Genomic DNA, 24,336 nt, shown 5'->3' with positions numbered 1-24,336 from the left:
AAATAAGCCTGCTGTCCTCAACATAAACCCACAGGTTTGTCTGTGTTTCTGTGTTGAGTGACATTTAGACTAAAGATATAAATGAAAGAAAATTTTGGAATAAAGAATGTGGAGAACCATTCCATTCATGAAAACGTCTAAGGATTACAGACTAAATCTGATTTCATGATATTTTTTGGCAAGTTGTGTTGTTCATGAATGTGATTGGTGAACACGTAGAAACATGCTGTGACAAAATCAACAGAACAAAAATATTCAAGAAAATGTTTTATTAGTTTTCTAGAACAAAAACAATCACTCATTTTACATGGAAATGTCTTCAGTTATTAATCCTCCATGACAAATATGACAAGTGTTAGAAAAATGTTAGTTTCTATTTACAGTTCAGTCATTAAAGCTGCAGTAAGCAAAAATCTAGAAAAGGGTGAAATGGACAAAGTTAGAACTTGCAACTTACATGAATGTCTTTCAAACGTACAAAAATAACGTTGTGGCAAAATTCCAAACCCATCCCCCTGTAAATTTGTAAATCTTCTGTTTATCCTGTTGCACCATCAGTTCCTACTTTCAATGTGGACTTTATTGCTCTTTATGTTTCATCACATTTTTGGAATATTTGTGTATTGATCTGGAGTCAGTTTGGTAAAATTTGGTTAGACAATGAGCTTATTTCTTTTAAAATATGGACTTTTGTTCCTAGATTGTAATCTATTTTGCATGCAGAATGGGTGGACACAAAAAAACTCATCACACTGCATTTTTTAAAAGTAAACCTGCCTATATTAACTAAACAAAGCTGTTATAATCAATAGATGGATTGAAGGAAGGTTAGTGTGGAATTTTTGGCCGACGCTGCCAAAAATAATACTGCCTACCTCAGCTTTAAGAGAGAAATGTCCTAATGTGCAGCGTGAAAAAGAACACCAACCATGTTTATTCTGGACAGGCATCGATACCGATCACATTGATCTGCTCTCCAGCACATCGTCTGGCTCCAACCTCACATTCAGTCATAGTAACAGAACCGGTACCGTCACTGGACCGGACACATAGAGGGGCGGAGTCTGCAGGGCAATCTGATGCATTCTGGCAGCCGCATCGTCTGGCCGATTCTGCAAAATAATAGTAAAAAATAATGATTATATTTGCTAGAGATGAGGTATTTTCCTGTGTTTCCAACTCTTAAAGGAGTCCAACAGACTCACCTTGACAGACAGTTCCAGGTTTGCAGGCCTCACAGGAAGTAAACGCCTCTTCTGGCCACTTACAGTCGCTTTTGCCGGCCAACGTAAAGCTCCTTCCCATACATCTCAGGGCTCCAAGCTGACAAACGCCCAACAGATGGGGTTGACTGGAGCCCAGTCTGGCACACAGCTGCAGGGAAGCCCTAAGAAACACAACAACGAAGCATTTTAATCATCTTTTGTGGATTTTTGTTGCGCAAAATACAGAAATTTTACTCAAAAATCATACTTACAAGCACTGAAATGGCATTTTGCACACACACCCAGTTTTCCCTACGTTCTCCCAGACTTTACACTTCAGGCCGGCTGGAGGAGACGGAGTTGTAGGTGCTGAGAAGAAACAGAAAAAACAAGACTAGTGTGAGTACAATCCACAGAAACACAACCTTAAAGCTACCATATAAAACATTTCTTATTACTGCAACTGATCACATGACTACTTGTGTGCAAAAGCAATTATTTAAACCTTCCACTTTGCAGTGTTCCTCACCTTCACAGAGCCTTTTTGCAACTTTAAAGTCAGTGTTTTGGTTTTCTGACCTGCAACTTATCTTCTCATGGTATGGTTTTCTGACCAGCGACATCTTTTCTTTCAGTAAAGTAAAAATCTTAAAGCTAACTGTACATTATATACCCACTACCAAAGCATATATCTCATGGCTAAATTGTCAGATATTTCCTTGAGAAGTTGGTGGAGACCAAAAACGGAGCTAAAAGGACAGTTAATGTTGGATTAAACTCCAAGTCGTACTAGATCTGCTAAATAGGCAATTATTTGAACTTAAGAGTTGATAATATGCCAGAAATATATTCAGTTTGTTTCTGATAACAAAAGCTTTGCAGCTTTAATTTGGATAAACTAATCTGGATTTGGACACATGCTGCCAGAACAAAGATTTTAGCTTCTGTGCCACCATCATGAGATGTTTAAATGAAATATATCGTACATAAATATTTGTTTTTGTAACATAATGTAAATTTGAAGCCATAACACTGTTTTCTGGGAATTTCTTTACATTTGGATCAATAGTTCTTGTTCACAAAAGACATATTGACTTGTCAAAGCAGGAAAACTACAGGTGAAATAAATAACCTTACTGATAACTATTCCATGAAGTGTCCCAGTAAAAAAGACAATAAACCAGCAGAGACTACCTTAAATGAAATGTAGTCATTCTTAACACACCTGTACTTTTCTACTATAAAATTGTCTATTGTTCATGTAAATTGCAAGGATCAGTCTTCTTTTAAAGCTAAGAACTGCTTTAGAAAACCCATTATATGTTGTGTTACTGACGTCTACCTGTTGCTACTGTAAATGGAGAATACTGCTGTGAAACTATACAAGAAATAGGCAAGAAAACCAAAACTATGAGCTAAAAGATGTTAAAAAGCTCAATAAAGCTGTGGAGTTGTTTATCAAAGCATGCCAAGTTTCTTCATCCTAAAGTGGCTATAGTTGACTTTATTTGAAGCCTTTCCCAACATAACTATGTCTGAGAGATCCACATGTGAAAAATCAAAGGCTTTATGACAATAAAACTTTCTGTACCCGCTTTACAGCGAGCATCAGCAGGAGATGGAGACCACTGCAGGCTGGGGCTGCAGATAACCTCGGACACTTCACCCTCCAGAAACAACCCGACTGGACAGGACAAGGACACGCTGTCTCCGATCTGATAGGCTGTTTTGGTGGGCGTGGCTGTAACTAAGCTGTTGATTGGAGGAAGTCCACATGTGGAACCTGGAACAGGAAGTGAGAGAAACACAACACTGAAATTCCCAGACAGTGACATTCAGCTCATTTTCCTGCAGATGGATGCACTTTGAATCAAACCCACAGCAGCAAATCAAGATACTTTCAAGGTTTGTCTTGGTTCTGAGGAGTTGAGAGTCAGGTTTACACAATCTGATAAGGTCAGCTAGTGTCAGATGTTGGGTCTTTGTATCATTATTACCATTATTCAAGTAGATCTGAATCATCTCTGATCATTAGCTACAAAGACCAGAGGAGAAAGACTTTTAAACTTTGACTTGAACAGAAAAGTGGAGGTTCTATTTGTCAAATTGATGAACAAGTTAAAGGAAAATGAGGTACAAGGAGGTAAAACCTGCCAGTATATCAGCTGTTTGCTGCCAGTGTATTCTAACCGCATTTTGAATCGGATCTATTTGAATGGGATCTTGCAACTTTTAGTTATGCCTTGGATTGGATCTCGCTTTTGTTGAACATTTATGTATGTATATTGGGTTTGTATTGGGTTTCTCCATATTTGGTTGTGCAACTCAACAGACAGACACACATAAAGTCTTCTTATATGTTCAGACAACACGATATTGGCATGAACAACGTCCAACATTAAAAATGTAAAACGTTGGATCCAAAAGTGATGAAAAATGACACTTGGCTGGTTGCTGTGTTGCTGCAACGGATCAGTCATCTTGTTGTGATGTCAAATATGTGAAAAGTTTTCCTCCAGGACCGTCTGCCCTCCACAAATGCTTTCAAACATGTGGTCCATGTTGTTAAAAGATCTATTTTAACCCAAACTATGATCTTTTTCTAAAACGGACCAAGTAAGTTTGCTGTCTAAACCCAACAGAAACCAAATAAAAGTTAAAATAATGAAACAACTCAGGCTAAATATGAGAAGTCAGTCATGAGTTTTAGTGTCACACGAGACACAAACCCCAGCAGCCTTCTCCCTACATGTGAGAACTCTGTCGGTCTTTATACTGCCTTCCAAACTGACCGAGTCATGCTTTAGTATCACAAAGCTGTGCCAAGACAACAGTGTAGGAACAACACCAACTTGGCCATATTAGATACACCAATGAGTCCAGACGCTGCATCTCAGCTGGTATGACTTTATGACTCCATCTTTGTCTAATCTGACCTTTTTTTATCAGACAAAAATACTGTATTGATAAAACTCAGCAAAAGACTTAAACTTACTTTGGAATCATCTCCATGTCAAAATATTCCTAAATTTGGAGAAGATTGGATCACATTTCCAGGAGAAGGATGAAACAAATGTTAAAAGATTCATATTGAACCAATGAGTTCTTTAATGAAAACATGAATTGCTTTACAGATGACCACATGGTGCATTTGGAACCAAAAACTCATTTATTCCTGTTTAGTAGCCCAGTTTTTGTTATGGTCTCTGCTCCACTCCCTGTTTCTCTCCTTCAGCTCACCTGCCCACAATATCACCTGTTCACTATTTAAACTCTGCTCATTCACTTATTCCCTGTTGGATCATAGATTTTGTTGCCTCCTGGATTCAGTTTCTCCCCACCAAGCCTGCCACCTCCTGGATTTCCCCCTCTTGGACTCTGTTTTGCTCCTGTCTGTTCATGGATTTTCACCTCGGTTGTCAGTTCCTTCATCTTGTCAGTACCCCTCCTGAGTTTAGTTTTGTTAATTCAGTTCAGTTCTGTAGACTTCCATTTTTGTATTCATAGAGTTTGCTTGTAGAGTTTTAGTAGTTTTGGTTTAGTTCTGTCCCCCCAGTTCAGTTCTCCATTTATGTATTGGTTTAGTTATTTGGTTAAATAAATCTCTTTCTGTTATTCACCTGTCTGCCAGTTTCTGTGTGTCTTAGGTTCTCCTGCTCCCCCCGTAACAGTTTACTAGAAAAATCTCCTATACTTAGTAGTTTCTGAGGTGACCTGCTTGGAGAGAAACAATAGGACCAAAGAACATGTTTGTGGAGTGAATACATACTTTTACAAACCATTGCTTCTGAGCTCCACTTCTGGTTTTCAGCACATTTAGCTTCAGCGTTTCCACTGAGGTAAAACCCGTCGATGCAGGAGTACTGCACTGTGTTTCCAACCACGTAAAAATCTTTGGGATTCTACCAAAAAAAAAAAGAAAATCACAAAAATTATCACGTTTCTTCAAGTTCGTCTCAGTTTAGAAACTCTTTCTGTAACCAACTAAAATCTCCAGAGTAGACATCAGTGGAAACATCAGTTTTATAATCTCACCTGAATAAATCCATTCCTGAGGGTTCGAGGCGGCCCACAGGTTTTAGGTGGAGTTACAGAAAGACTGAAGCACTGAGGCTCCATTGTCCTGAGAGCAGAGAAGTTTATAGTGAGATAAATGACCAGCATCTATTAAAAATGTGAGATATTCCTGCGTTTTGATGATATTTTAGTACAGAAGACATAATCATTTTACTTTTAAATACCTGGAATCAAATCAATCAAACATAAAACTGGTTCTAATCAAACTTTGGTGGCAAAATTCCTCATTTTATGGCACAAACTGGCTCCCCACAAGACAAACCTTTACATTTTAGAGTCAACACTAAATCTGTTATCTAACTAGATTAAAAAAAAAAAACAAACAAACAAGCCTTTATGTATCTCCTTACTGTAGATACTGGATGTCTGCATCCTCACAAGACTTCTGCTCCGTCTGTGGTCCGATGCAGTGTTGTCCTCCTCTGCTGGGCGTCGGGTTGTTGCAGCTTCGGGTTCTTGACTTTTGACCTCCAGAACAGGATCCCCAGGAGGACCAGCAACTCCAGCTGCCGTGGACCACGCCTGGAAGGAAGATAGTGAGGTTTTTTTCTTGTCTTGTGTTGCTTGTGAGGGACTTTTTCAACACTTTAGATAGTTTATTGACCTTTGTGGTTAATAATCTCCAATCCTGGATATGCAATGGTGCTGTTGCTCTAAACTTTAATGTTAATTTAAAATATTATAGGCAATCAACTTGAAACTGTCCACACGATCCCCTGAGAGTCTTTCGTTAAAGTACCTGGTTTCTCTCCGATCACTGCTCCCCTCTCGCAGGCTCGTCCGGATGTTCCCGGCCGACAGACGCATCGACACTCGGATCCGGTGAGCAGCGGTTGGCCGTTGTTCTGGCAGGGTCGGCAGTGGCAGGGATGCTCCTCGGCCAGGTATTCCTCTGTGGCTCTCTTCAGGTGGAGCTTCTTTAAACCTGCACACTGAACCTCCTTCACCAGCTCGTACAGTGGACGCAGCTGACATGAATGAAGAAACATCCAAAACATACAGCAAAAGGAAACGGTCATTTATAGATAATTAATAGAAAAATACTGAAAGTCAACAAGGCCAGAGATCATAGACATTTACATTAATACACAGCTTTTTAAGCTTTTTGAATAGGATTATTATTTACCCTTTGCACATTTGATAACTAATAATTGATGATAATTGTTTACACCAACCTTACACATTCTTAGGTAAATAATTTGCAAATTCCTGCACTCTGGAAATATTTCTATTTTTTATTACCTTTGTAAGTCCATGGAGTTGCTACATTTGTGGTTCTTTATTTGTCTTGTAAAACTTTCTGTCTACTGACTTCCAAGTCTTGCTGTTATTTAAAAGTTGTAGTGTTTGTTATAAACCAAAACACCAACTCAAATTCCTTGTGAAGACCTACTTGACAATCAGATGGATTAGGATTCTGATTCTAAATTAGTATTTTCTAGATTTATGATGTCCAGAAAACAAATCCTATCTCTAACATGCTTACTGACTAATCAAACCTCCAATACAAAGCACATGATCATTGGCTAACTTCACTATTTTGACATTTGGAAAAGGCTCTGTAAAGACTTCGCTTCTGAGGACGTTGACTGGGACACAGCTTTGGTTTTAGCCTGTTAACATGACATAACGTATGCAGCAATCATTTTAGGAGCATTTTGCAGGGTTGTTTTTAAAGGTTGAGTACGAATATCTGATACACTTCTGCAAAACTGGAAAAGATGGATGTAGCCACCTTGAAGTCACCCGCTGCTTTGAGTACAGTCTAGAGGCCTTTACAATCTTGTCTTTTTGAAACCAGACATAACATACACCACAGTGATATGCTAACTGTCTGTCAAATATAAAGTAATCCCACCCTGAAATCTACTAAAATTATCATCGGCTTTCCTCTAAATGGGACCATAATTTACTAAATGAACATCATGCTGTGTTCAAAAGATCTTCAAACTAACAATTGAGACTATAAACTTATTGCAAAGCTGTTTACTGAGGTAATAAAGCAAGTGAGAAGCTATTATTTTCTCATAGACTTCTATTGTTGAAAATGAGGAGCTGTTTTGATCCACCTCTATGCGAATTCTGGACCCGGTGTTTAAAGAAAATTAATGAGTTTTAAGAGGTGAATCTACCATCGTTGTCACTGTAACTACAAACACCATATGCTGAAAAGGACAGCAAAAGATTGGTTCTAGATTCTGAAACTCTGGATTAGATTGTGGAGGAACTGAAGTCTACAACTAGCCATAAATCTAACCTGTTGTCTTTTATGCTAGAACTTGACCTCAATCTTATCCTATCCAGTCATCTCTTCCTACCCCCGAGTTTTGGGATCTGTAGTATCTACCCAATGCAAAGAGTCGCCTAAAGTGCTTCATGCATCACAACTAACCAAAGTGCAGAGACAAAAAAGGAATAAATCAACCTTGTACCTTCTGGTCTATGACTTCTGGGAAGTCTTTGACAGACGATGCCCAGTTATCGTACATTTCTCCGTTGGCTTCGGGGTTTTCCAGGTCCAGACGAGTCAGACCAGTGATGAAGGCTGGATCTCCTCCGAAAATATTCACCTTGATGGGCATAGTGGTTGAACTGTGTCCTGTAGGAAAATTACATTAGATACTATAATTCATTGGATTTCTTTGACTAAATGTGTGGTTTGAAAGTCTAAATATGACAACTTTCACTCACCATCACTGGATGCAAAAGATTTAGTCAGTTTTTCACAGACAGTTTTGACTTTTTTCCTGAAGAGACGTCGCTTCACTTTCCTCCAACACCTCTGGTACTCGATATTTGTTGTACCTTTACACAAACAAGACAGAAATATGAGATATAGTGGTTCAAAATGCTCATGATCCAATCACAGCACCAAAATTGGGCACATAGAGATTATAGGAGTCATTTAAATCATCTAACTTTTATTGGGAATTAGTCTTTTATCTATTCTGCATCTGTGTTATTTAATGTTCTAGGTTTGTTAACAGTTTTTGTTGTGAGCAACTGTTTGATAAAAGTTGTCCTGGCACTCTTATGACTTCCTCTTGACTATTAATGCCTTCTAGAAAAGACACATTAGCAGTTTTCAGAGGTTCTTACTGGATGATTGGAGCTTCTGCTGGTCCAGCTCCAACAGGGCTTGGTATTCGCCTCCTAGCGAGCCTTCAGACAGGTAATGAGTGCCGTATTTCTGCAGCAGCTGTCGGTAGGCTGAGTAGTCGTAGGTGACGGGCAGCGAGGACAAGGCCTTCCAGAAATCTTGGGACAGAGTCAGGTACTGGGGAGCTGAGTTCTGAAACTGGGCCAGCTCCACTTTATTCTTCAGGATTATGATTCTGTGGGCCTGGAGGGTGGATATGAAAATGGATGAGATTCTAAGAAGCCTCAGCAGTGGTTTGCAAAGCAGATCAGGTCATAAAACCACCTTATTTTCAGTGAGATCTTTGTGAAAAGTGCGGCGGTCGTGTCCCCACAAAGCATTGGACTGGATGTGCTGCATGTAGGACCAGGAGCTCTCGTAGGATTCATCGCTCTCCTCGTTGTCCACTGTCACCTGCAGGATAAAGGCAGAGTAGATCAACATTTGCATTCATTGGAATTATACACTCACTGGCCACTTCATTAGGTACACCTTGCTAGTGAAAGGTTGGAGCCCCTTTTGCCTTCAGAACTGCTTAATTCTTCATGGCATACTTTCAACAAGGTGTTGGAAAAATTTCTTGGTCCATATTGACATGATAGTGTCACACAGTTGCTGCAGATTTGTCGGCTGCACATCCATGAAGCCAATCTCCCGTTCCACCACATCCTAGAGGTTCTATTGGGTTGAGATCTGGTGACTGTGGAGGCCATTGGAGTACAGTGAACTCATTGTCATGTTCAAGAAACCAGTTTAAGATGATCTGAGCGTTGTGACATAAAGCATTATGCTGCTGCAAGTAGCATCAGAAGATGGTCCACTGTGGTCATAAAGGGATGGACATGGTCGGCAACAATACTCAGACTGTGGTGTTTAAATGATGCTCAGTTGGTAGTAAGGACCCAAAGTGTGCTAAGAAAACATCCCCCACACCATTACACCAGCAGCCTGAACTGTTGATACAAGGCAGGATGGATCCATGCTTTCATGTTGTTGTATGCAACATTCTGACCATCTGAATGTTGCAGCTGAAATGGAGACTCATCAGACCAGGCAACATTTTTCCAATCTTCTATTGTCTAGTTTTGTTCAACCTGTGAACTATAGCTTCAGTTTCTTGTTCTTAGCTGACAGGAGTGGCACCTGGTGTGATCTTCTGCTGCTGTAGTCCATCTTCTGCAAGGTTGGATGTGTTGCGTGTTCAGAGATGGTATTCTGCATTCCTTGGTTGTAACCAGTGGTTATTTGAGTTCCTGTTGCCTTTCTATCATCTCCAACCACTCTGTCCATTCTCCTCTGACCTCTCACATCAACAAGGCATTTTCATCACTGGATATTTTCTGTTTTTGGGACCATTCTCTGTAAACCCTAGAGATGTTTGTGCATGAAAATCCCAGTAGATCAGCAGTTTCTGAAATACTCAGATCAGTCCGTCTGACACCAACAAAGATGCCACATTAAAAGTCAGTTAAATCCCCTTTCTTCTCCATTCTGATGCTCTGTTTGAACTTCAGCAAGCTGTTTTGACCATGTCTACATGAATAAATGCATTGAGTTGCGGCCATGTGATTGGCTGATGAGCTATTTGTGCTAACAAGCAATTGAACAGATATACCTAATAAGGTCTTAAAAACTGTGAAGTGTGTATAATTAATAAATAAGCTCATATTATTCATGGTGTTTAGTTTTTTTTTGCTGTCTGTTGTTTTTTTTTTAAATGCGGGCATGTTGACTTTTTATCCATTACATTCTCAGCAGGAATATACCAGGATTATTTACTGTGAATTTAACCACCTAACATGCATTTTTATTGACTTTCTATAGGCATTTTTATTGACTCACCTCAAAGTTATATCTGAGGATGTTCTCTGGGAGTCTGTAAAAGGCTTTATGGTCACCGCTGAACACCTTCCTGCACTGACCTCCAAAGCTCAGAGTGTTGATCACACCTGCCCTCAGTTTACCTGTCAGCACATCGTACCTGTAAAACATGACGCAAAAGATCTGTTTTATGGACTTTTATCTAATAGGTGACATCCTCTGATTTACAAACAAGAATCTAAAGTCACCAGTTACAGTATAGAACCAGCCCCCTGGTGTTGGTAGTTGTAGCTTCTTACCCTCGGCCTGTGAAGTCGGAGTTGGGAGGCCTTTTATCGAGGTCACATGAGTATTGATTGTTGTCCTGGTCACAGCTTCGCTCATCCAGACCGTCTTCACAGTCCTGGTCTCCGTTACACACCAGAGACTGGCTGATACACTGACCTGCAGCAGTGAAGCCATTTTAGATAAATTCAGAGAGGAAAAAGAGAAAAGTCAGTCTTCTGAATTAGGTGCAGTTATTTGTTCTTGTAGGAACCTACCAGAGGAGCAGCGGAACCTTTCTCCACAGCCTGTTCCTAGGGGGCATCTTTTCTCTGGGACACACGGCTGTGTTTCGGTGGCTTCTCCTGAACACGCTGAACCACCAAACTGGGCGTAAACCTCCACATGGCGAGTTCTCACCTGGAGAGGGAGTGATGAAATTGATGAGATAAATTAATAAATGCATGAACACAGCGAGCAAATCAGATTTTTTTTTTTTTTGTGGCCTTTCTTTTGGATCTGTTTTAATTTACAGACATCAGGCAACATCTGGGGCAGAAAAAATGAAGCAGAAAGTGCCAAAACTGCAGTTCCTCAAACGTCCACTAGATGCTGCCTCTAAAAGTGAGTCAATCCCAATAGACCTCCATGTTGAAATGTCTAAATTTACAGCAGAAATAAACATATTTACAGCCTGATATGAAAAATGTTTTTGGTCTCTACAGCTAATTTTATGTTCATGACAACTGTATGAGAGGTGAATTTTAATATAACCCACCCATTTTAAATTGTATTTAGGCTAAAAGGTTTGTATTTGAGTTTTTATATCACGATGAATCCAGACCCATGTTGACGTATTTAATATTTAATTGAATCTGGAGATTATATTATATTATATTATACAGAAATACTCTGCATCCTACTCATGCAATTATTATGATTATTATGATTCTTTTCAGTGGAATAACCCCAGTCAGTGGAGGTGAAGCATCTAGTCAGTCATGAGGAGGTTGGGGTGGATGGACGGGTCGACAGAAACTTGGAGCAGCAATTTGTTTTTCTTTTCAAACAAAGTCAACATTAATTCAATTTTATTTATATAGCATCATTTGCCACTCAGATTGTCTCATTCTATAATGTGAACATATGCTTCCAATTGAAAGACTCTTTTTCATTCCCTGTTTTATAACTATATTTTTAACAAGTTTAATAACCCAAGCTGTATGTTTAGCATTAGAGCAATAGCCATGTTTTCAACAATATATCGAGGTAAAGTTCTGATGAAGCAAATATTTAACTCCCCCTTTTTTGTACAGAACAGCCTGAAACTAGTCCAGCTGATATGACAGAATAATTACAACTTTTCCAACTGTAAAAACGTCTCATAGATGGCCGAAGTTTGTTTCTTCTTCTTCAAGGTTTTTTAGTGGTTCTGCAACAACAGTTTTTTCCAGCTTCTTCTGCTCTTTTTATCACATCCATGTGTAACATAAGAGTTTATTCACTCCAGTTAATAGAAACAACCAAATCTGCATTGTCTTTCAAAAACAAAATTTCGGCAGGTTGTTTTTGTCCAAAATCTCTTGTTTTTATGCTCCTACAGGTCAAATTCTTAAGGAGGGGACTTTACTGTCATTGACTTGTTGGGTTAGATGCATGTTTAAAAAGGTTAGATTATTTGTTCAGGTTAGGTTTTGTCAGATTTTCCAGAAAAAGAATGTAAATACCTTAGTCCTGGTGCAGCCGTCACACTCAGACCACTGACCATAAGAACCCCATCTGCAGTTTACAGCCTGCTGACACCTGACAGGAACATCATTACAAAGCAGTTATATGAGTTTAATTTCATTTTTTATTTAAATTAGATGATTTAATTAATCCACAGAGGGAAATGAAGTCGTTACAGAAGCATGGATATTCAATAAAGGGGTATACAATAAAAAACAAACAAACAGGATATTAGAGTATAAAATACAATTAAAAAATAAACTAAAAAAATAAATAAAATAACAATAAAATGAAACAATAAAATAAAAATAAAATGAAATAAATAAATAAATAAAATAATAAAATAATATGAAATAAAAGTAAAATGAAATAAAATAAAAATAAAAGTCACATTAAATTAAAATAATAATAATAATAATAATAATAATAATAATAATAATAATAATAATAATAATAATAATAATAATAATAATAATAATAATAATAATAAAATAAAAATAAAATGATATAAAAATAAAAATAAAATAAAAATAAAATAAACAAATCAAAAACAAAATGAAATAAAGTGAAATAAGATAAATGTATATGAAATATAATCTAGAAAAAAATATGGTGTCTTGAGAATTACCTGGTGTTGCAGATTATTGAAAAAACAATAAAATAAACAAAACAATTAAAAAAAGACAGCAGAATTACATTGGATAATAGAAACTAGGTCCTATTGCAATGTTCTTTAACAAAATATGCATCTTTACAATCTGTAAATGTTGTTAGAAATGATCTGAGAACTATTTATCATCATCAAAACATTCCTATCCAGCTGCAGGAGGTTGATGCATGTGTTGACCTACCAAACTGGTGATATAAAAGCAAGCGACAGAAACAAAGCTGCAGCCAAATCCAACTGCAAACAAAGAAAAACAAGAATACGAGGATTTACTCCGTCTAAAAAAATAAATAGTTTCTAGCAGACTGCACAAAAATAATGTAAATCTAAATCTGAATAATAAGAAAGTGTGAGTGTTTTACCTTCATGATGCTCCTCAGGAGTTCGTATGTTTGAGCTCCATTAAAGTCGGGGTGATATAATGAGCTGGAGAGGAGGAGGAGAGGATTATTACCCAACAGGGTTCAGGAATTCCCCCGATGAAGAAACTCGTCCATCTAATGCGATCGGCCGGATTCCTGCTGTTCACACTGAGTCATGAACACAAACCTGCTGTTCTCTGTTTCCAGTAAGACATTTTAGCCTTCTGTGCTCGTTGGTACAACAAGAGACGTGACGAAATCTGTTCTGTTCTGACTTTTAGTCGCTGTAGATTCGTTTTGTTCCACACAAGAGTAAAGTTGCATCACAGCTGTTTATTCAGGATCTGACTAAAGTTCTAAAAAATCCCCATTTGGCCTAAATTGCTACATCTGACTGGATTTCTTGCAAAATATTTGTGGAAATAAGAACATTGTCTTGACTTTTTAACACCAGTTTTCTTTGTCAGCATGTAAAAATCACTTTAATGTACTTTTCAGTCAACATTATCCTATTCTGAGACTCTCTTTTTTTGGAAAGGTTTTTTAAAAAAATGCTTTTTTACCTTCTAAAAATGTAATCAGCAACCTAATCTAAATGTCATGTTACTAATGTAAACTAACTTTATTACTTTTTGTTCTGTTTTGGATCACCTCAGTGGCACATAGTATTATATAAAAGACTATAACATGACTTATTAGGACACATGTGCATGCCAATAATACATTATTCTTTATTTTAAAAAACAATTTAAACTGTGATGCATCTAATGTTCCCCCTTTTTTTGTTAAATTTTCCTGTAAGCTTGTATGGCTTTTTTTTTTCCTGTAGCTTGAAGAGTATTTTTTCTCTTTTTATGGTCTAACTAAGAGTCATCTGATAATTGATTTGGCTGATTATCAGATTGATATTATTATCCCATCTCCAGTAAAACAGGAACATTTAAGAATCTGTTGCTTGCAGCTTCCTCTCTCCACCTGCAGACTGACTGGTGACACATTTACACGTTTTAGTTAAACGTTGTGGAAAACATGCATGGAAAAAGATGTTTCAACAAGTTTTTTTGTGTTTTTTTAAATTTTGATGCCAAGATTTTGAATTTTATTGAGAAATATAAAGTATATCAGTTCCTTCTAATGAGCTATTTGTAAATTAGCTTCCAGGAAAATTAATTTTTCATTCGTTTAGTGGGTTTTTTATACACTAGCGTTCAAAAGTTTGGGGTCAACCAGACAATTTCATGTTTTCCATGAAAACTCACACTGAAAGAATCTTTTACAATATAACACATTGGTAAACAACATGAAGAAAAAGACTCTTTGAGTAAGGAACCTTTTTTTGGCATCTGACAAAAACCAGTGTGTAGCCAAGATTACATTTCAGATGTCTGTGACTTGTTAATAGATCCACCAAATGGAGATTTTTACCTCTAATCTTCTCACATTGTTCTATTTCAATAGATTTTCGAACAGTAAAGTCCAACAGGATCAGAACTTTATATTTCCTTCTTTGAATGGTAGTGTAAATTTAAACGTGTATAAAGGTAGAATCAGTGTTTCTTCATCTAATGCTGAGTTTCTGTCTTCTGTGAGGTTTAGTGCCTTAATAATTATGATGTAAAGCTAACAAATAATTAAAAAAAAAACCCCACTACTGTTAGAAACAAAGGAAAAATGTAATATATTTCTGGAATGGATGCATTTTGTGATGCTACTGATGCAGCATTAAAGGCAGGTAAAAAAAAAGAATATCCTTAGAAATGAATTATGTAGGGTAATTCATGTAGGAATGTTTGTATAAAACTGAATGATATAAAACCACAAAAAATAAAGTAATTTGATTTGAAAACCTGCGGTTTATTTAAGTACCTTTCCTGTAACACTGACACATATTTATTATATATCTGGCATTTTTAACAAACCAACTGGAAGTGTGAATGTTGACTTAAAATTAACTAGTTATAGTTGCCCCCCTAAAAATAGTTAAATGCTGTGAAAATACTAGAATAAATGGTAATTATCCATAAGATAATGATTTTTAAAAACAGCTTTTATCACAGTAAATTCACAATAATATGTTGCAAAAGTTCAAATTACAGTTAGTGAAAACATTGATTTGGATTTGGACTTTACGTGAAGTTTTAGCATGTTTTTTGTTGTTGTTTTTTGTCATTAAATAATATTTTTCTGGGATTTTACTAAATATCATCAGTATTTGAACACAACGGCAAAACGAAACAGCAGTAAAATCAGTGCAGTGAAACGTTTTTTAAATCTGTAAAACAAAAACTACAAACTGGTAAAAAATTAAATGACGTGTTTATGTTGTTTCTGCTGCCTCCTAGTGGTTGATCTGAGTAACTGCAGATATCAGTTGTGCAACAGGTTAAAAAGGATGTTTGTGTTACAGTAACTGTTGTGTTTTTGTCTGTTGTGTTTCTGTGTGTTTATATTCATACAGAAACACATTCTTTATATGTGTGCTATGTGTGTGTGTTATATGTGCGTTTCAGTGTGTTGTGTGTGCTATGTGTGCGTGTTATGTGTGTGTGCTATGTAAAGCATGCAGTGTGTGTTTCAGTGTGATGTGGGTGTGTGTGTGTGTGTGTGTGTGTGTGTGTGTTTTAGTGTGCTGTTTGTGTGTGTGTGCTATGTGTGTGTGTTCTATGTAAAGCATGCAGAGTGTGAGTGTTTCAGTGTGCTATGTGTGTGTGTTGTGTATGTGTGTGTGTGTGTGTGTGTGTGTGTGTTGTGTGTGTGTGTTCTACTGTATGTAAAGCATGCAGAGTGTGAGTGTTTCAGTGTGATGTGTGTGTGTGTTGTGTATGTGTGTGTGTGTGTGTGTGTGTGTTGTGTGTGTGTGTGTTCTACTGTATGTAAAGCATGCAGAGAGTGTGTGAGTGTTTCAGTTTAGTCCACAGTCTGATGACAGCGTCCAGAACGAGTCTCTGCTGACATGTGAGCAGTTCAGACTCTCTGACTGACTGGAATGTGACTCTACAGGCTGAGAAATAAAACATCCTGAACTCTGCTGCAGCTTTGTTCAGCTCTGCACCGTTTGTTAGCTTCACAACACTTTATATCTGCATTAATATCTGCACTTGACATGAGATTTTGGACTTAATAACATATAAATGCAATACTTCATGGAGTGAAAGTACATATATAGTAAAATTAGCCTTAAACTACATCTCACAAGAAAATACTGAACGTTTTATGTCACTGGAATTAACTGAAAGTTGGAGTTTGTTTTAAAGTTATAATTCAGTCTTAAGACACAATTAAACGCAGTCTTGAAAATTGCTATAATGATGGAATATGATGACGGATTTAATCTCCAAACAGACTAATTTATAGGCAACAACTTAATCCATGTTGTGATTTTTTTTGATTATGTTAAATATATATCAGCTCATCAGAAGAAAATGTGTCCTGTACACTTTCTAAATTATAGGTAATTGCAAAACACACACATTCTCATACTACACAATAAATAAAATGTGTGAATTAAACTCGAATTAATATACTTTGACTAGATTTCAGTGAAACTAAACTGCTTCATTTTCTTGGATGAAGCTATCCAGCAGTATTTTTGTTTTTGTGGCACTATTTGTCAAACCTACTCAATCAGTTCAGTGAAAATAACCTGGATTTTTCATTTTAACTGTTTTATCTGAGATTCAGTTTGGTCATCAGAGGGGCAGGACAAGAGAAAAATGGCATTTTAGGATGAACTCCAGATTTATTTGGCATTTTAAAAAATATTTTCAAACATCCTTTTCTCCTAGGATTTTTAGATTTTGGTCTCAGGACAAGTACAATTACACAACAACTGCATGTTTTAGTATTTTGTACATGGATTATTTGAAATTTGATGTGTGGGATGTAAACTGTCCTCCAATTCTGGAATGATCCATAAAACGACCACTAGATGGAGCTGCACATTACACCCAGAATTTATTGAACTATAGGAACCATTAGTGAATCATTTCTGGTGTTTTAGACGTGATATTTAACTGTTAATGGCCTTTAATGAGTGTTTGCTGCTGTTTCCAGCTTCCACCAGCAGGAGGCGCTCTAACCTGTGCTTCAGTGACAGTACAGCTGTTCAGACAGACAGACAGACAGACGGAGGGAAGGACGGAGGTTTCCTCGACAGCCTCAGTGTCTCTGGTTTAAACTCCAGTCGGTTCTCGGACTCTGTGGACGTTTTATTTCCTTCCAGACCAGCAGACTGAGGTAAGTTTGAAAACCGTCCGACCGGAACGTTTACCTGCTGTTTACCGGCTGTTTACCGGCTGTTTGCCTGCTGTTTACCGGCGATTGACCTGATAGTAAACAAATGAGCTGATCAGCTGAAATGTTTACTGTTCAGCAGACTTATTCTTCTTCTTATTATTCTTAACGTTTTCCTCATTAGTCAGATCTGATAACTCAGAGGGTTAGAGAACAGCTGAGTAAATAACCGGAAACGAACTTTTTAATTCTCTTCAAAACTGTTTTGAACAGTAAAATCACAGCTTCTCCTCTGAGGATTTGCTCCTTTTCTTTTACCTAGATAAGAGTGAAATTAAATCTTCAGCTTTTGAACTTTAAAGGACATTTTTTCCCCACTTTTTCCTGACACCTTAGAATAAACTGACTTGCTAAATTAATTAATAAATTCGTTCATTAATAAAAAGTTAATTGAAACAGTAAAAATATTATATTGTGTTTTTTTGTTGTTGCTTTGTACTGAATCAAAGTTCATTTATTCAGTACGTTTTAAAACAGCCAAAGCTGGACAAAGACAGGCAACAACAACAAAATATATATGTAAGAAAAGAAAAGACTGGAAAAATACATAAAATAAAATAAATTTATATTACTAAAAACAACAGGATAAAATTGGATTTCAGCTTGTAAGCTGATACTAAAATAAAATAATAAATACTCAATTGTAAAGAAAAAAATGAGAAAAAGAGAGTTTAGCTTGTAAACCTGCTGAGAGGTGCAGAGTCTCACTGACAGTTACACAAATGGTTTGATTGCAGTGATTGCCTGAAAAGGTTGTGCAACAAAATATTAAGTTCAGGGTACCATCATTTTTGTCCAGGCCTGATTCATGAGGTTATTTTTTTAAATAATTCTGTTAAACCACGGTTCAAAGCAATGTTTGATTTCCATTGGTTAATTTTCATAGAATTTTTATTTATTATTATTTTTGTCAGATTCAAATGATTTCTGTGACCATTGTGGGTTTTTCTTTCATTAACCGAGGGGACCAACAATTTTGTGTGTGTGTATGTGTAGATACATATATATACACACACACACACACACACATACACACACATATATAAAGATATATAGAGTTATATACACTTGGATTTCAGCTTGTAAAATGAAATTCTCAGAAACTAGAAAGGCTGTGAAAACAACAGCAAAAATCTGTCAAATACTTTTATCTTTGTGAGACTTAAATACAATTAAAATAGTATAATTTCCACTGGACTCACTATTTTGTTACTTTTTGTTTACAGTTTACATGTAAATTAATACTTTTATCTGTGAATTTATCCAATTACTACACGTAATTCAACTAAACAGGAGAAATCTATGAATTAAGTGTAAATAGTTCAGTTCAAATTGGAGTTAAAAACTTCCTGCTCTGCCTCATTTACATCCTGCAGTAAATGAAGCGTTTAGGAGCTGAAACCTTCATAACATTTAGCACTGAAACTGACAAAGTGTATTTTTCTGCCTCTTTTTTCTGTGAGACAAAGTCTCTGCACTTCCTGCACAAATAGAACAACAGAAAAATATAATGTTTTTACCCCGGAGTCATTTAGCTTCTGCGGTTTTTCTCTTCAAAACAGAACATAAATGTGACAGCGAGCACAGCTGAACACAACAAGAGTGTTTTTGTAGCGCTGACAGAGAACAGTTTGTACAATCTGTACTTTAATCTTTTCAGTTTAAGAGTTTAATGGGGACATGACATGAGCTGCTGTGTGTCGTTCTGCTAATACATCTCAATGTTATGGCTGTTTCTCTCTAACTTTTTGTCCAGTGACACAGTTTTAGGCCCCAGAACTGTTTTGTTCTAAATTATTTAAAGAGCCCAGGCTATGGGTTTTGGGTTTTCACTTTTATTTAGTGTGTTATAGCTCTTTTTTTTTTGCACGTTACAGCTCTGCAAACTCACAAAGCCCAAATTCCACATCAAAGTGAGTTATTTCCCACAGTAAATTCTGCCTGTAATGTCTCATTTGGAGTCCAGACTGTTCTTCTGTTACTTAGTGACATCATTGTGTAATACATTTGCATAACTGCCGCTGTTTTGGCAACGCCCCCAACAGCAAATGAGCAGCTTTCTCTCAGTCAGTCATTATTTTCTTAAAATAGACACTTTTTCTCTGGCCAATAATCAGGTGAAGTTGGGCCATCTGACCAATCAGAGCAGACTGGGCGGGGCATTAAAAGACAGGAGCTAAAATGAAGCGTTTTAAGTAAAATGTGAGGAAAATAATCAGTTTTTTAAACACTGAAGTTAGTAAAGAGATTCTAGTTGGACCCAGAAATGAAATTATAAAACTCTAAATGTGCATAATATGGTTCCCTTTAGTAATTAGTAACAGTTTTATGTACCACAGACAGTATCTCTGACCTTTTTTTTCATTTTAAGTGTGTCTAACAACAACTCAGTCTCCACAAAATGTAATTTTTTTTTGTGAAATAAACATAATCTGTGACCTTTGATGTCATATGTTGAAGGTATTAGTGGTGGTTGGTGGCATAAACCAGTAACTGCACTTTCACCCAAAAGATCAGTTTCAGAATGAAGTTTCATTTTCTGTCATTTACTTTGGGTTTTCACTCGTTTTCTGATTTGGTTTAGCACCATTTTAGAAAAAACTCACACTTTGTTTGCCACTTTCACATGTTAGAGGTTTGGTTAAATTTTGACACCAATATTATTTGATTAGGGTTAGAAAAAATTTCGTGATTTGGGTTAAAATACGACTATTTCACTACATGTTTGAAGCTTCTCCTTCATTTTTTAGGTTACCACGATGACAAGTTCATCTAACGTATAAATCAACAGCAGTATCTAGTGTTCAATCGACCCCTTTATCCACCCAGACCTCCTCCCAGTGTGACTCTACTATTAGCTGACCTTCTGCTCTGTTTTCGTCGTAATTGCATGTGAATTTAGAGCAGCTGTGTGAAATAACTGTTGCAGTCTAACCATAAAACGTTACAGCGGGTCATAATGAGGCTGGAAAATGAGAACAAACTGTTGTTTATCAGAAAACTGGGACCAAACTGCAACACAATACTTTTTAAAAGCTTCGTCTTGGCCTTGAATGCAAACTTTGCAGAGCCTCCATCTGTGCAACCTGCAGCTGTGAGGGCAGTTTAGTCTTTAACCAAAGACAACAAACCGACTCCGTTATCAGGTGTATACGTACCGACAGCAGTAAACAGAGATTAGAAAGTAGCGACGCTGATGCTCCAGACGAGGTTTTATGGGTGGAAGTGAACATTGTGTTTCTCCCTCTTGGCCTTATCAATGGAAACGCAAACACTCGTAATAAAACCTTCACCCTGAGTCTATTTAGACTCCATTAAATGGGGCACAAGATGTGAAAGATTATGTGGCAGGAGGTATTTTTAGTACATTGCACTTGTGAACTTAGAATCTTAAACATGAGATATGATATTTACCCCTTAATTTGTCATTGTGCTTTATTTTTTTAAAGTTTTGAGCAAATTGAGAATTAAAAAATAAGGTTTACTGAACATTCTGTTAGTATTAATAATTACTAAATGATAAAATCACAAATAGTAATAGACATTTTAATCTGAATTATGAAAAATGAGCATCAAATACATGTTCAAATCAATACTGATACTGTGCAGTAAGTCTTAGTAACTCAAAGTATATTAGTCAAAGTGAAACAGAAATATAGGAAGCCTAGTGTCAGATATTTGAACTATTATATCACAGAAGCTGTGATATAATAAGAGCTGTGAATTTAGAGGCGAAGGTGGTGAACTAACAAGACAGATGACTCAAATAAGAAAAGAAAACCTCAATGACAAGAATGGATCATAGCTGAAAGACATGATTCAATGTTTGTAGACGTAAAGGAATAAAAAAGAGGAGACTGTGACTGAGAGTGAAAAGAATTACTGGTAAAATATTAAATTATGTGTGTGTGTGTGTGTGTGTGTGTGTGTGTGTGTGTGTGTGATGCTGTATGTGTAGTTTAAAGTGCACGCTTAGTCACAATACACTTTTTTTTTTACAATTTCATTAAACACACTCAGGATAAAAACCTCAAGAACTCAAGAAGACGTTAAATGACTGGGAAAGAAGCAGTGGCTTATTTTATTATTATTATTTTTAGTATTATTATTATTATTATTATTATTATTATTATTATTAATTGATTGATCTAATAATAATCATGATAATGAAAAATATTATTGTTCTTAATATTTTTCTTAAATTCTCATTATTTATCATTATTATATATTAATTTATTAGTATTAATAATAATATTAATAATAATTATCATTATTGTTCTTATTATAATTTTTCAATTTTCATTGTTGTTGTTTTAACCAAACATTTAACCAAACTTTTTAAAAAAAAATTTAGCTTTTATTTATTGCACTTTTAGTCTATTTTAAAGACTGTATGAATTCTTCTTCTTCATCTTCATCATCTTCTTCTTCTTCTTCTTCTTCTTCTTCATCTTCATCTTCTTCTTCTTCTTCTTCTTCTTCTTCTTCATCTTCATCTTCTTCTTCTTCTTCTTCTTCTTCTTCTTCTTCATCTTCTTCTTCTTCATCTTCATCATCTTCATCTTCATCTTCATCATCTTCTTCTTTATTATCTTTCATAAATATTTATTTATTATTATAACCAAATGTGGTGGTATATTTTAATTTTAAAGACCATATGAATTCAAACAATAATAAAATTATGAATCATAAATTATTGTTCTTATCAAACTTAGTTTTTTTACTTATTGCACAGACCGTATGAATTCAAACATTTATGAATTTATGACAGAAGATATAAGAACAGCTCTGAAAAGTGAACAGTGATCTTTTTCACATGGTTTTTAAATTGTCATTTGATAGTTATTGCAAAAAAAATTGTCATTTAAAAAGCAATCTGTCACCTCATATACACCTTCTTGCCTTTATTATCTTCTAGTTTATTAAAACTCAACATGTAAAGACATGCAGATGTTTCAGCTTCAGCACTTTTTCCTCAGAAAATCTAAGACGCTGCAGTTATTGGACAGCGGTGAGAACCAGCAGCAGGTTTAAATTAGAGCATGTTTAATTCATTACTTTCTTTCCTGGTATTCCCATCGTTGATTCGTTCCCGGAGAGGCATGTTGTGAAACAGTAAACAGTTTCTAGTGGAACGTGACATAAACCTCCTGCCAACATCGCTGGGCTCCTGCCAGCATTTGTGAAATCCATCTCTACTACTTTCTTGGCCTCGTTCAGGTCTTGTTTACTGATGAGGATTCACATTATTTCATCCTTAACTGCAGAGCTTTCCAGCTCAGACTCTGGAGCTTATTGTGCTGTTATTAAAGGGGCGATGTTCCAGTTTAGTATATACTTTTATGTATATTTCAATATGTTCTTGTAGAACTACCTCCATACTATAATAAGAACAGCAATGCCATTTATTAATGACAAGTTAACACCTGCATGGAGGTCAATGGAGCTCCATTATCAAGGACTATGATAGACAGTGTTCAGGATATGTTTGTGCAATCAGTCTTTGAACTGTTGTGCTTTCAGGGCAGTTTTCTTCTAATGTTTTTAGGCCAAACAGTCATTTCATCAACCTAACATGCTATTGAGCTGCTGAAGTGTACGTCACAGTTTTTTCGTTCAGTAGGGCTGAAAAATTGATCGAAATGTTATCGAAATCGCAATATGGTTAAAGTGCTATCACCGAATTGCAGCTGCAATTTTTTGATGCAGCTAAAATGTATAGATTTCCCAGACCTCCAAGCCAATCCGATATGAGCAAGTTAATGTTTAACATCCACCAATACAGATTCTATTGTACAGTAGATGTAGTACCTGATTGTGCCACCATGTGGACCCTCTTAATGTTTAATATGGTTCGCAACACAAGGAGGCGGTTACTTTACTGTGGGGTTTAGCTAGAAAAAAGGTCACCATGACAAAGTCTTTTGTTATGAGTAATAACCTCCAGCCAGAGCTCACAGATCTAAGTTGAGCGAAGTTTATCTAGGACAGCATTTATAGAAATTGAGGATATATTAGCAAGCTGCCAATGTAGACCTCACCACATCTCTGTTAATAATTACAATAACAGTACGGGAATTAATGACCACTGTATGTAATATATTATCAATTGTAGGTCAAATGTAGGGAGGCCCCGATCAAGATTTTTTGCAACCATGTGTATCCAATTTGAGTCACTTAATGTTTAGCGCTTGCCAACATCAATTCTATACCATTATCCTACATGATACACACTAGGTGTTGTAGATTAGCTGTAGTACCTGACTGCGCCACCAGGTGGATCCTCTTGCTGTTTCATATGGTTTGTAACACAAAGAAGGAGTTACTCCGACTCCTAAATTGGTTTAGCTAGTAAACAGTCACCATGATGAAGTCTTCTGTGACACTTAATGACCTCAGGACAAAGCTTATGCAAGCCAAGTTTATCTAGGATAGCATTTCTATAACCTGAGGATATATTAGCGAGCTGCCTTTGTAGACCTTAAGCCGACTCCTGTAGAGGTTTAGCTAGTAAAGGGATTCAAGGATTTGAGGTTCTGTATTGTCATACCAGCATATGTATCCACATGACATAGCACGAAATTAGGTACTCAGATCCTGGTTGTAAGCCAATAGAAATAAATAAGCAAAATAAAAAATGACAAAGGCAAAAGAAAACTATATAACAGCACAAAAGGAAAAGATTGCATGCTCCATCCACACTTATAAATGGTCACCATGACAAAGTCTTTTGTGATGCTCAATGACTCCGGCCGGTTTCAGTCAAACCAAGCACAGTGT

The 24,336-nt window shown here is 36.4% G+C and overlaps 2 protein-coding genes across 2 annotated transcripts in view; one reads left to right on the top strand and one right to left on the bottom strand.

The window, feature by feature from the left end:
* Positions 1–254: 254 nt before the first annotated feature.
* Positions 255–13,513, bottom strand: c7b (complement component 7b). The gene is made up of 18 exons (XM_023270334.3): positions 13,264–13,513; positions 13,086–13,138; positions 12,234–12,309; positions 10,785–10,926; positions 10,542–10,686; positions 10,264–10,402; positions 8,707–8,835; positions 8,382–8,625; positions 7,974–8,087; positions 7,715–7,881; positions 6,022–6,250; positions 5,633–5,804; positions 5,241–5,328; positions 4,975–5,107; positions 2,797–2,988; positions 1,478–1,574; positions 1,206–1,387; positions 255–1,112 (listed from the first exon to the last, which is right to left on the bottom strand). Exons 1-18 carry the CDS (start codon positions 13,267–13,269, stop codon positions 934–936), a joined length of 2,487 nt encoding a protein of 828 aa, XP_023126102.2. The 5' UTR covers positions 13,270–13,513; the 3' UTR covers positions 255–933.
* Positions 13,514–17,368: 3,855 nt separating this feature from the next.
* Positions 17,369–24,336, top strand: part of ghrb (growth hormone receptor b) — a 30,034-nt gene continuing 23,066 nt past the window's right edge. The window contains exon 1 of the mRNA XM_055019313.1: positions 17,369–17,499. The gene's annotated coding sequence lies outside the window, so the exon portion shown is untranslated. The remainder of the gene's footprint in view (positions 17,500–24,336) is intronic.

The sequence above is a fragment of the Amphiprion ocellaris genome, chromosome 17, assembly GCF_022539595.1.
Source record: "Amphiprion ocellaris isolate individual 3 ecotype Okinawa chromosome 17, ASM2253959v1, whole genome shotgun sequence".
Classification (NCBI taxonomy): Eukaryota; Metazoa; Chordata; class Actinopteri; family Pomacentridae; genus Amphiprion; species Amphiprion ocellaris.
Note: the sequence above shows the minus strand (reverse complement) of the source record. Positions and strands in the feature narration are given on the sequence as shown.